The sequence below is a fragment of the Malaya genurostris genome, chromosome 2 (assembly GCF_030247185.1).
Source record: "Malaya genurostris strain Urasoe2022 chromosome 2, Malgen_1.1, whole genome shotgun sequence".
In the NCBI taxonomy this organism is placed as follows: domain Eukaryota; kingdom Metazoa; phylum Arthropoda; class Insecta; order Diptera; family Culicidae; genus Malaya; species Malaya genurostris.
In genome coordinates this window covers 214,438,953-214,452,937 of record NC_080571.1, presented here as the reverse complement: position 1 = coordinate 214,452,937, position 13,985 = coordinate 214,438,953, and the positions used below count along the sequence as shown (strand labels likewise).

General features: G+C 36.5%; 1 protein-coding gene across 2 annotated transcripts in view; it reads right to left on the bottom strand.

The window, feature by feature from the left end:
* Positions 1–374: 374 nt before the first annotated feature.
* LOC131427486 (facilitated trehalose transporter Tret1-like) overlaps positions 375–13,985 on the bottom strand; it is a 148,405-nt gene continuing 134,794 nt past the window's right edge. For both annotated transcript variants that reach the window (XM_058590718.1, XM_058590719.1), the window contains exons 6-7: positions 1,320–1,467; positions 375–1,252 (exon numbers count right to left, since the gene is read on the bottom strand). In XM_058590718.1, the coding sequence (XP_058446701.1) occupies positions 579–1,252; positions 1,320–1,467 (822 nt within the window). In that variant the 3' untranslated portion in view covers positions 375–578. The remainder of the gene's footprint in view (positions 1,253–1,319; positions 1,468–13,985) is intronic.

Here is a 13,985-nt window from a genome sequence, read left to right as displayed (position 1 = left end):
GAAAAATTAAGAAAGTGCAGTTGCACATTCTTGCAGGATTAGATTGTATTATTTTCATACCAACGTTGACAGCAGCAAACTGTTTCAAATATTTCTCCTGTAAAAACTCCGGCAGCAGCATTTTGAAGATTCTTTGGTTTTTCTTGTTAGTATACCGCGGAAAGTTTTCCACTAAAACGTAAGCACCTTACTCGGCCATGTCACAAAATCACACCGTAACGAAGAGAGAGAGCTACCTTGACCGTAATCTGGTTTCCGACAGACTGGCGCTATAATTTACTGCCGACGAGAGCTCATCCGTCGGAGCACCAGGTCTGATAATGAACTGTGATAAGAAGAATGCAACGATTGCTTGTCAACTGATGCTGCAAAGGTGTTATAAAAATGGCTTACATTTATTAACGTAATAAAGTTTACACGTAAAATTAAAGCTTACGAACAACTTATCCACTTATTTCTAGCATTTGAACTTGTCATGCGCGTAGTTTTTCATTGTTTGTTGTATATGATACAGGCTGTTTTAATTATAATCTTTAATTTTGTTTCTATTGTGGTATGACTTGATTGGTATAGCACTGTTAAACGTCTATAGAGGTTCGCTTTGGTACGGTTTTCTTCTCAGAATCTAGCGATTCCGTGATTTCTTCGAAGCTTTTACCTTTCGTCTCTGGCACGTAGAATATCACAAACGTTGCCGCTGCTATGCAGCAGCACGAGAAGAACCACATTACCCAGGAAAGACCGAATCTCTCGGCGACTGTAGGGAAAAACTTTACCACTAAAAATGCGACTGTGTGGAATTCGAGCAGACACCAAGTAATGACGAACCCACGCACTCTCGGATTCAAGATCTCCGGCATGATGATGAACGGAACGATGGCAACTCCGATGGCACTGATGAACACCAGACCGGACAGCGTGGTTACCGGGATCCACTTGAAATATTCTAGGTTAACTCCGACTCCATTCAGGAATGTATAGGTTCCCATCGTGGCGGAGCATATTGCACAACCCAATGCAGAGGTAATCAGCAGGACCTTCCGGCCCGCCTTGTCTACGGTTACCGACGAAACGTACGATCCGACCAGGTTGATGGCAGCCACTATCATGGAGCAAGTTGCCGGTGACAGATCGGAGCCGGAATCGCGGAAAATGCTATCGGTGAAGGTGATTAATGGAACCGATCCGGACATCGGATGGAACATCATCACTATGACACAAATTAAAATGCCTTTCAGTGTTGGTTTGCTCACTGGAACGAAACAACAGAAGATACAGTAAAATGGTTTTCGTGTAAAAATTCTACCATGACTACTAACACAAATCTTTAATATGTAGCTGTACTCGTTTAGTGGAACCTTTAGTTGCGTCGTTAGGCGTATCTTTGTATCGGGCAACTTCCGATATAAATTTCGACGACTCATTTTTCGCTTCCCCTCGGTAGAAGCGCAAGGATCTTATAGCTCTCTGCAAAAAAAGAAAATATAGTGTCAAATTTAGTCATTGAATGTAAATACTAAACGTCATTAATCAGATCACCATCCGAGACGATGATCGAAAATGGATACGATACTAAGTATAGCATTTCTACAGTTTACACGCACATCAAATTGATAATAAAGATAAGCCAATTTTATCGCTACCCCCCTATGAATTCTAGGACAAATAACCTTTTTTACGTTTGCAGATCTAGAGATCCCTGACACTGAATCTCACGTTTTACTATTGATTTTCGATCTAAGCGTACTTAATCCACATAAGTATATTCATTTTGAAAATTTGCGCATTTGGCGCAAAACAGTGTGGTGCAAATAGCATTTACATTACGTCTGTTGAGCGGTTTATGTTGAACGGCGAGGTGGAATTAGGAGTTCTACAAAAACTGCTAGTGCACTGATGAGTCGAAGACGAAACATAAAAGAATTTCAAAAAATTGGTATCGTTTGTCAAACGTAGATACAACGATTTAAAGAGTCAAATACCGTCGAAGACCTTTCAAATCGTGGTTCGTTAGGAAAAGAGAGAGAACAGGACGAAAAACGAATCGTGGCTTTTATTAAGTTCAATCCTGACTTATCTTTGCATCAAGGACAAACAAAATTTAAGCAAAAAGGTTTCGAGTTGTAACACGTCGCCATTCGGGAACATCTGTGTTCAAGCAATGTAAAATCGCGGGATACCGTTAAAACTATTCTTGTTCGAACTGGATCTACATTCAACGGGAACGGGTAAAATGCAATGCAACACTTGATTGACCTTCGCAATCGCCTAATGCAAATTCTATCGAAAATGTCTGTGCCAAGCAGTAGCTCCGTGGAAAACGTGTTTACACTTTGAAGCAGTTCTCCCGAAAAATACGACTTATTTGGAAAAAGTTTCCTCTCGAATGCGCCAAAAATTTAGTGAAAAGTATGCCTCGGAAATACCAAACAATAATTGATGCGGGTGATGATTGGACTCACGATTAAACTGAAAGCGCATTACATCAGAATATATTTAATGTTTTTATAAACCAAAACTATCATTTAAAAAATAACTATTACAACATTATGCTGAACATGCTCTTACTTAACTGTGTTAAGTAACTTGACTGTATACTGCTGGTGCATCGATAAGTCGAAGACGAAAAAAATAGATTCCCTATATCAAAACTTCAAAATAAAGAACTCCATTTTAAAAAGACACAATTAAATTAACTTTAAGTGTTGGTTTCATTAACTGGTTTAAAAAATATAGCTGTAATCAAGAAAGGCATTATTTTTTAAAATCTTTTTTTAATGGATTTCTAATTTGGATATTGTTTTACTTTTCTCATATAGAAAGGCTATGCAATCACTATGTATGTATGTGACAAATAATGTCACTCGATTTTATCAGAGAAGGCGGAACCGATGTTCACAAACTCAGATTCAAATGAAAGGTCTTATGATCCCGTAGATCGCAGTGATGGCCCAGAACACATTCACCACACGAGCCAGTTCTAATACAGACCGCGTGCTGTGCTTTTTAAAACCAGAATCATGAGCGTGTGCTAGCAAGAAAAGAGAGCCGAATCGATAGAGCTCGTGGCTAGTTCAAATACGAAACACGCGAGCTAGAAGAAAACACGCACACGAAGTCTGAAGCACGCGCTCGTATGCCGTGTTGCTACTAGATCGAGAGTCGTGTGCTTCCTAGAACCAGGTCGCGATTCAACTGGTGTGCTGGCTCATGTGCTGACTTGAGTGTCCGCTCTTGTCTTGCCTCTTGTCAGTAGGTGCACTACACAAATTAATATTATTGTCAATCCAAATGACTAGGTGCGTTCACATGAGGTGATATTATTGTCCATACTCGACATTTTGACTATGCTATTGATGATGCATTATCGTGTGCATTCAAATTGGAATGACACATTGATGAAGGATTGACAATACTGAATACTGACTTTTCGTAAATAATGTTCCACTTATAAGGATAAACCTTTTCTTGTTTAAATGAGGATACTATAAAACAAATTCAGAGAACGAAGTATGAATTGTCAAGTTATTTGCACTTTTATATAATAAGTACTCTATTGTTCATGGAACTTAAGGGCTGAGGTCAGTGTGTTTTAGGGTTATTTAGAGGGGTGTTTTCTCAAATCTGATTTTCTCAGAAACGGTGACGAATATCAAAAAGCCCAACTGACAATCTCTTAGAAAATTAGTTTAGATTATTCTGTGAAAATTTCAAAATGATTTATGGGCTTTAGCGGTCAGGAAAGTCTTTTTTTCTGAAGGAAGAATTGCATAGCAGCTTTCAACTTGTTCAATGAATATCTCGCCTTCAAAGGTATGCATCAAAAATCTAACCTGATAATGTCTAGATAATTTAATGCGATAAGTGCGTAAAACATAGGTGTTGATCAAAATGAAGTGAATGTTACTTTTGTGAAGGTAAGTCGATTTCTATGGCGGCGCCATTTTTTCTGCTCCAGTTTCCTGGTAACGTAACGAAACATGAGAGAGAAGTAAAATCGGTTAAGGAAGGCTGTTAAAACAAGCGGTAACTTTATTGCATGCAGACACATTTTATGCCAGCTTGTAACCGAAAATATCGAAACTTTTCTTGTCACCCGGCCCATCGAGAGTCATTTTGTACATATGCAAGGAACATATGCAATATGTACATATGCAAGGAAGTCTAGGAAAAACACAGGCTTATGAGTGGTATAAACGCTTCAAAGGTGGTCGTACAAGCTTGGATCCAACAACATTTGTTACTGAAGAAAACATTGAATCGGCGAAGCAAATCGTGTTGCAAAATCGTTCTGTACCGATTAGAGAGATTGCTGTGTTGTTGGGTATCTCTTATGGATCAGCCGAACACATTTTAACTGATGTTTTGGGTTTGAAACGCGTCGCTTCTCGGCTGGTGCCAAAAAAGCTGAATTTCATTCAAAAACAGCGTCGTGTTGATGGGGCCAAAGAGATGATTTCCAACGCAGATAGTGACCCCACATTCATCGAATGCATCATAACTGGTGAGGATGGATCTATGAATATGACGTCGAAACCGCACAACAATCGACCGAATGGCGCTTCGAAGGCGAGCCGAAACCATTTATTATAAAAATCGCCACACAAAAATTTTTCAACTTCTTTGTATAGACGCCAAACAAAAACTAATCGTACGATATGCGTCAAAATTTGACAGAATGTGTATAAAAATGTTGCCAACGTTGAGAGAATAAAAGTTTACCGATTGGACAAGCGCGGGAATGTTAAAATGAAAATTCCGGTTCTTTTTTGATCATAAGGTATATGTTTTTTTTACAGCAGTACCATTGTGATTGGTAATGAAAACCGCAAATACTATTTTTATTCAAGGATAAAATTTATAATGACAATAATTGCGATTGTAAAAATCCAATCACAAAGCATGTATCATGCACCATTTTTAGAATATATCACACTATATTGAATTTCATACACAGAAGTAACAGGAGAGTAGAGCGAAGTCAACAAACACAGCAAATACACAAATAAGCGCTCAAACTCTACGCTGATAAATTTTGCGCTCCTGTTATTTCTATATACCAAATTCATTATAAATAGCGTTTAATAGAGTTTAAACTTGCTTGTTTATTGCTATTGCATATTGAACTTCCGACATCTAAATATCATGTTTTAGTTAAAATCACTGCTTGGCTGTTAATCGTGAAAATGATAATTCATAATCAGGTTGGTGAGTTTATTCAACGTCACTATAGTAATATTGAAAGGAAAGTGAATTTTCCCATATTTTTTGTTGCAAATTGGTTTGAAACGTGGCCGTTGATAATTCTTTTGATAGTGTAGTGGAAACTACACAAGCCGTTCAACATTACATATAATTCTCCTTTGAATGTTTAGTCGTTAGTTGCAATATTTAATGCTCTGATATGCGTTGATATTCTCTAAAACTGAGAAAAGAATACTCTATGCCAATTAATTGATGTATTGAAGCGGTATTGACAATAATAGCCTTTACATGAGGCAATATTATAGTCAATATTCAGTATTGTCAAATCTTCTTCAATACGTCATTTCCATTTGAATGCACACGATTATTCATCATCAATAGCATAGTCAAAATATCGAGCATTGACAACAATATCACCTAATGTGAAAGCCACTAATCATTTGGATTGACAATAATATTGATTTGCGTAGTCCATTTATGCAATAGCGGACCCTCAAGTCAGCACATGAGCCAACTCACGAGCTAGCCTCCAATCCAGCTCATGAGCCAGCACACCAGTTGAATCGCGACCTGGTCCTACGAACAGGGCCGGTGAAAGAGGTGGGTACGGTGGGTAGTACTACCCACTCGAAAATTCCAAAGGTAATTACCCACATAAAATTTCGAGCGAAAAACAACGGTAATATTAGTATTATTCATAACAATAAGAATATTTATATTGTAATTCGGAATAATAAAAAAATCCAAATTATAGAATGCTAGATCTGAAGGTAGAGCAATGATGTGAAGATATACCGCAGAAAGATGAGACTTTTTTTTATTTAACAATATATTTATGAGACCTGACAAGGATCATTTGAGCAAGCAGAAATCTTTCAGTAATTTTCTCCTTCCAGCAGAGGAGCCGAGCTTAAGCATCTCATCAATGTAAATGTGAGAATAAGACTTGAGTGTGTCCGATATACCGGAAAGTACCGACAAAGGTCTTTTACACTTTACTATCCGAACCAGCAAAAGAAGAATGCAGTAGCAAGAAGAAAGTAACAACTTCTGGTAGCTTTCACGAATCTAATAGTAAATGGTAGAAGGGGAATTTTTCCAGTAGATGTTTAAGCTCGACTCCTTCGGTAAAAATTGATAGCTAAGGCACTAAGATAGTTGTCTCGTCTCAGCTTCTATATTTTCACATAAATAAAATCACTCAAAATCTTTTGACGTGGGACTACGTTTATGTTTTCTTCACCATTGTGCAAATTCAAAATACAGAAAATAATACCGTTCAAACAGGTTTTGAACATTAATATCTCAATCATTTTAAATTGATTTTCAATATCATTACACAAACTGTTTGGAAATATTTCTACGCATATTTCAGATAATTGGTGATTGAAACTTCAGTTAGGAACGAAAATCATTGTCATGGTTTCCTTTAGCAAATAAGACAATTTCGTCTGTACACGGTTTTCATAAGATTTCTGAGTTCCAATGAGTGCGTTCGCATTTAATAAAATTACTCATACAAAACAAGATTCTCTATCGAATAGACTCCATCCTTATAGACAAGGATGGCTTTTATCGTATCAAAGAACGTTCAATCTTCACTCTTCACACGATTCAATCAGTGCCATCAAAGAGAAATGGAAAACATCGGAACAACAAACACCCGGCATGGCTCATTTAACATAGAATAGACACCAGTGCGAGAGTGAATTTCTCTCGATGACATTTCTGAGAATCAAAGGTTAGCACGCCGCTGTGGAGATCCTCTCTGAAGCAACAAACGGTCGCTTATTCTCGTTTCGCGATCCGATTCTATACAGGCAGTTGATAATTGCGATAGAATCATTTCACTATTGCCGCTTATTCTAACTATGTGCATATAACCTTTGTATAAGTTGTGTCTATGAAAATGTATGTGAATGCTCCACACAAGGGTTTTGAAATATTGCAACCTAGTATGAGAAACATCAAGATGAACCATCGATTCGATTTTCTGCGATAATTGTCAACTTGCGATTCTCTCTTGGCAAATTCCACACAGCAACGATCATTATCAGACTGTATATTTTTTCATGGGCCGTGAAATACTCAGAGTATGAAGTGGAGCGAAGAAATGTAGAAAAATTCTCTCGCGGTTCATGTATTGAGAGACTCGAGTTCTTATAGCATATTCTACCGGATTGAAAATGTTGTATACAATATAGATAGAAATATAGCAGCTTCTGTCAAATTTTCGGCAATCACCAACACTGCTTATAGAATTATTTGTCAATGACATGAACATAGACTTCAGTTGTAGTGATAACTGTCTCGTTCGAGCCAAATATTTTTCACTTGCGTGTCTTTTTCTGATCAGTAAAGGACAAGCAGTCACCGGGGGCTAGGTTATTGTCGATAAGGTGGGTGATGAAACAGATTGCAGCCCAATTTGTTTAATATTTTCATTGACTTATGTCACGATGCGTTGTCTTGGTTAACGGTGATATTTTTCTTCATTTTATGAGACCGTTTTTTACTATTTCACACATCAAACGCATCAATGAATCAATGTACTAATCACTTTTGAAGGTACTTTCTATCTACAGGTAGTCGATTTTAATCATACCTCAAGCATCTAAAAACCAGACGCCATGATTGTTCAGCTACCTGTTACGTTTTCGAGTGGCTTTCCCAGTATGAATGCTGGTATGACTCCGGATAAAAATAGTAGATCCATGTTTCGTTTACTGTTTCATACAAACGCATTGTGAGCGACACCCATTTGGAAAAGATGCCTAGATTTTCGTACAAGATCGTAGAAGAATTTCAAGTTTATGTGCTAGCCATCTCAGAACATCTAATCTAACGAACCTTGATTTTGCGTTCGTACATTACGATTATTAAAATTTGCATATTTTTTTCCGGTTGACTGTTTCATTTGGCCACGCTCAAAATCAGAACTCCACAAACCTTTATTTTTAATGTATCCGAGTGAGGGAAATACTTCTCAAGCTAGTGCTTGGCTTGCGCTGATTTTTCCCTTTAAAATGCAATGTTTTGTCAATACACGGATTTCGTTATTTCCATTTTTCATAAATGAATTTGTAACATCGCTTATATGTAACGTCACGTACATTCAGTGTTTGTGATGCTACTGATATGAAAATTTGACACATGTTCTCTGAAAGTTGGTACTTTCGAAAAATGAGATTAGTTCGACATCACAAACGTCATCTCTGGGTCAGTCCCGGGACTTATTGATCAATGCGTTATGTACATCAGCGGCTGGACTGTTCATGAATTTGATTTATGCGCCGTTCGACTCGCGCCACATTTTGACCGAAGATAGGTTGTTTCTTTGTATTCAAGAAAATGCTGGATGACCTGGAACCAAAATTCTCAAAGAAATAATTTCGAAATTTCACAGACACGAATAAGTTAAAACGGATCACAAAACACTGCTGCCTTTGTATTGAAAACAAATGTTGGCATTGATTTTGAAACTAGCTGGGTAGTCCAACGTTACATGCAATGTTTTATAGAAACAAAATATTAAAAAAAACGAAATTGCACTTTTATGGGATAAATATAATTTCCGTTAGAATAAAGGAATACACTGGAACCTTAATTTTTGCGCAGAGCCGGGGGTGTGTAAATAAAATTTCGCGTAAATTAAAATTACCCACCTAAGTTTTACATGTTTCACCGGCCCGACCTACGAAGCACACGACTCTCGATGTAGCAGCACGTGTTTCGTATTTGAACGAGCCACGAGCTTTTTTTCTATTCGGCGCTCTTTTCTTGCTAGCACACGCTCATGAGTCTGGTTTGAAAAAGCACAGCACATGAGCTTCATAGGAACACACAGCAGATACAGAGCAGCTCGTGTGCTGTGATCGGACATCACTGATAGATCGCCATTGAATTTTATCCCAATCCAGCTTCCGGTTCCGGAATTACAATCTCAACTGTCTCGAAATTTTTTTAACAGATTTTTACGAACTAAGACGCAAATTAAAGGTCTAGAAATTCTTCAAAAAAGTTTAAGTTTTAAGTTTTATAAATTTTATTTACAGTTGATCCAGATCCGACTTTCGGTTCCGGTATTACAATACGATAAGTAATGTGATACCATGAGTATTTTTTTCAAAAGTAATGGCGAAACGAACTACAAATTTTTATAAAACTTACTGATAAATTCTTCTAGTTGGCAGACCTTGTTAGTAAGTGGTTTCCGCTTCCGAACGCACCGGTAATAGTGAAGAAAAGCTCCAACAACGGAACTCACTTCGATTTCTCAGCATCGGTTAAACCGATTTCCACAAATCATGATTCAAATTAGAGCTCTCAGTGTCAATTTCATCCAGATCCTTTATTATAGGGCGATGAGTATCAAAACTTTCAATTTATCATACAAAATGATGCAAAACCGGTACGCATCGGTACAGGAAAACACCACCACCTAGCCCACAGCGAGCTTTGTTCAATTTTGTTTAGTGTGCAGTGTTGCCACGTTTAGATCTATATTCACTTTACATAACCGTTTACAAATTAAAAAGGTTATGGTAGCTAATACCCATAGAAAGTTTTTGAAAATTCTGACAGAATCTTTTATTTATGTTGCAGAAAATATGAATAAAATGAGAAAGGCATCATTACACCACTTGGTGAAATGAAAAAGGTTATTTGGAACTATTCTTTTGGTTTAATGATTGTTTTTACTTTTTAAATGAGATATTTATTGCATATCATAATTTGCACTGCCGCTTATAACCCGACTAAAAACCTTATTACCCTACACGAAACGACCGAAATTAGCTCTGTGCCCAATTCGTATTACTGTTTTTGAATTAGTTAATTTTAACAACAAAATTTCCAGAATAACTATGAAATTAGTTAAAATTGAGAATTTACTTTGCTGAAAAATACTCTTATTTTAAGGAATGTGTTTAGTTGGCGAATATCCTGGACACAAATCAGCAATATTTTAATCCAACACGAAATTCTCATTGACAACTAATTTTGTTATTAAAATCAGAAAAAAATTTCTATTTCTCCATCACTATCATTACTGAAGGACAGCACAAAGAAAACAAAAATGAAATTGGTTTTATTAACAAGTTTATTAGCCAAAAACTCATGAGAAGTGTCAAAGCAAAACAATCCATTAAAACGTGATTAATCCACCTAGCAGTGAGATGATACCTTTTTTTTATCAATCCGCATGTGTTTTTCGCATGAATATTCTTCGGTGTTTAAGTTTTCATTACATTATTTTAATGACCGTCGTTTAAAGCGACAATTTGAGATTGTAATCACCCATTACTCTGTAATGTCGAAACTGCAAATACAATCGAATTTAAATCTAGAAGTGTGATAATCGATTAAACATGCCATGATATGTAAGTTCCACTTTAGAGTTTACGGTAATTTAAGGTACTTCCAGAGCCGGTATTCAGGAACCAGCATAACCCAAACCGATTCGTATGGCCATATGACGAATAAATTACAGTTTTAAGTACAACTTTGAAGCTTAATTGGATAAAATTCATTAATTTTTGTATGTATGTATAAAACTAATTAATTTTGTATCTAAGTTTAATTCAATTTGAATTTTTGTTTCTGAAATTTGATTAGGCTTTTTTGAGAAAACGATTGAGCTTTGAGAAACGATTTTATACTGGAACGGGAATTCTAAAATCGGTATGGCCGAAGTCAGATAAATTCACCTGAATAGCTGTATAGTTTACATTTGTTTCAAAATATTTGAAAATCAGTGAATCTTTGAGAAATCATAGCACGAGTTAAATTTTTAGGTGCCTTCTGAATCGAAAACTGAATACCACTAAAACTGAAAAAAGTTAAATTTTTTTATCGACTATCCAAATCTGCTAACACGATAAACCTGATTAATTTATGTGGAATAGACATTTTTATACCAATCACCCTGTATCCCCGAAACCGGAAGTTGGATCTGACTGACGAGCAAGATGTTTTAAAGAATCTTGAAACTTTTCATTTGCATCTTAGATGATTCTTAGATTTCATTTGAATCTTAGATCGGTTCAGCCATCTACGAGAAGAATGAGTTACACAATTTTGATTTCGTTTCATATATCATCCTGTAGTTCCGGAACCAGAGGTCGGAACCAAACATAATTCAGGAACTTTGTTTGGGAGCATACGAATTTTCGTATGAATCTGAATTTGTAGAAAAGAAATTTTCAGAGAAAATTGAGTGAAATTATTTGTCACACACGCATTTGCTGATCTCGACGAACTGATTCGAATGGTATATGGATGTTATGTTCTTTCAGCATTTATTGCTGTCAGTAGTTTGAAACAATATAATTAAAAAAATTCTGCCATCATCTGGTATATATATATAAAGGGTGATTTTTTAAGAGCTTGAGAACTTTTTTAAACAATAAAACGCATAAAATTTGCAAAATCTCATCGGTTCTTTATTTTAAACGTTAGATTGGTACATGACATTTACTTTTTGAAGATAATTTCATTTAAATGTTGACCGCGGCTGCGTCTTAGGTGGTCCATTCGGAAAATCCGCTTTTTTATCGACAAATTTTGTTCAGCGATGAGGCTCATTTCTTGTTGAATGGCTACGTAAATAAGCAAAATTGCCGCATTTGGAGTGAAGAGCAACCAGAAGCCGTTCAAAAACTGCCCATGCATCCCGAAAAATGCACTGTTTGGTGTGGTTTGTACGCTGGTGGAATCATTGGACCGTATTTTTTCAAAGATGCTGTTGGACGCAACGTTACAGTGAATGGCGATCGCTATCGTTCGATGCTAACAAACTTTTTGTTGCCAAAAGTGGAAGAACTGAACTTGGTTGACATGTGGTTTCAACAAGATGGCGCTACATGCCACACAGCTCGCGATTCTATGGCCATTTTGAGGGAAAACTTCGGAGAACAATTCATCTCAAGAAATGGACCGGTAAGTTGGCCACCAAGATCATGCGATTTGACGCCTTTAGACTATTTTTTGTGGGGCTACGTCAAGTCTAAAGTCTACAGAAATAAGCCAGTAACTATTCCAGCTTTGGAAGACAACATTTCCGAAGAAATTCGGGCTATTCCGGCCGAAATGCTCGAAAAAGTTGCCCAAAATTGGACTTTCCGAATGGACCACCTAAGACGCAGCCGCGGTCAACATTTAAATGAAATTATCTTCAAAAAGTAAATGTCATGTACCAATCTAACGTTTAAAATAAAGAACCGATGAGATTTTGCAAATTTTATGCGTTTTATTGTTTAAAAAAGTTCTCAAGCTCTTAAAAAATCACCCTTTATATATATGTCATATTCGAACGATTATGTTGCCAAAAACGAGCCGTGCTAAAATCGGTCCGAGGCAAATTGTAATGAAAAAGGATGCTGCACACAGTCTTTTTGGTACTTAGAAACAATTGTATGTAACAGAATAAAAAATCGTGTTTTCCGTTGCTCCCAAGCATTGCTTTGTCATACAGCGCTCAAAACTCCTACTGCTGGAATAGGGGGAAAAGTCGTTTACACAAAAATTTCGATATCTCCGTTAAAAATGGACGGATTTTAACAATCTATGGCTCGTTGAATAGGTATTATCGTGCGAAATCTAAGTCTGAAAACATATTCTGTTTTCAAGGTCAATTGTGACAGATACTGTCAAAAAACTGAAAATTTTGACATAAAACTTCGAATAACTCAAAAAGTAAACATCCGATCTCAAAACCATTCAATAGCGTTTTGGGTGACGGGGAGACCTTTCATTTGCGACTAGTTTGATCAAAATCGGTCCAGCCATCTCTGAGATCTCGACCTCTTAGTTGACAACACACATACAGACACACACACATACACACACACACACACACACACACAGACATTTGCTCAGTTCGTCGAGCTGAATCGATTGGTATATGTCATTCGGCCCTCTGGGCCTCGGAAAAATTTTCGAAAGTTTGAGCGAATTCTATACCTATTTTTTATATATATAAAAAAAGGTAAAAAGATAAAAAGGACAGACTTGTTGAAACTGCTTGCAAATTGTATAGATGTTTTTCGCATGTGTTACGATATAACCATATATAAATGATAATTTGAAGGGGAAAAAGCTTGCTTTTACCCTCAAATTTATGCTAGGTGCACATAACCATTTTAAATTAAGTTTACGTTTCGTCTTCGACTCATCAGTGCGTCAGCAGATTATGCTGACGCAAACCCCCGGATCAACATAATCCGCTGAGCAGACGTAAAGTTAATGCTATTTGCAAGACACTTTTTTTGTACACAAGAAGTGTAACGTCTAAACTGACGTCTCCAACGAACTCTCCGGGGGTTTGCGTCAGCATAATCTGCTGACGCACTGATGAGTCGAAGACGAAACGTAAACTTAATTTCATATATAAATGTCTAAGCCGATATGTAAAAATGACGTAAACTCTTAGTGGAAAGTGTATTTATTCAGAATTTGTGCGCATTTGAAGCAATTGTACGTAATAATGTTTTTACGTGGAACCAGAGATGCCAGATATTATCATTCGAATCTGTATTGATTCGTATAAAATATCTGTATTTATCTGTATTCGCTAATAAAATGAAATTTCTACAATATAATTATGTTAGAAGGTTATTCCAAAAGATTATGGTTATAGAGTGGTAGATTAAATTTCATATTTTATATTAAATTTATCGACGAAATTTTATAGTTTTTTTCCTATCAACAACAATTGAACTATGGTGCCATATACTTGTCTAATTTAAAAATGTTCACTTCATAAGTTGAGATGGATTTCC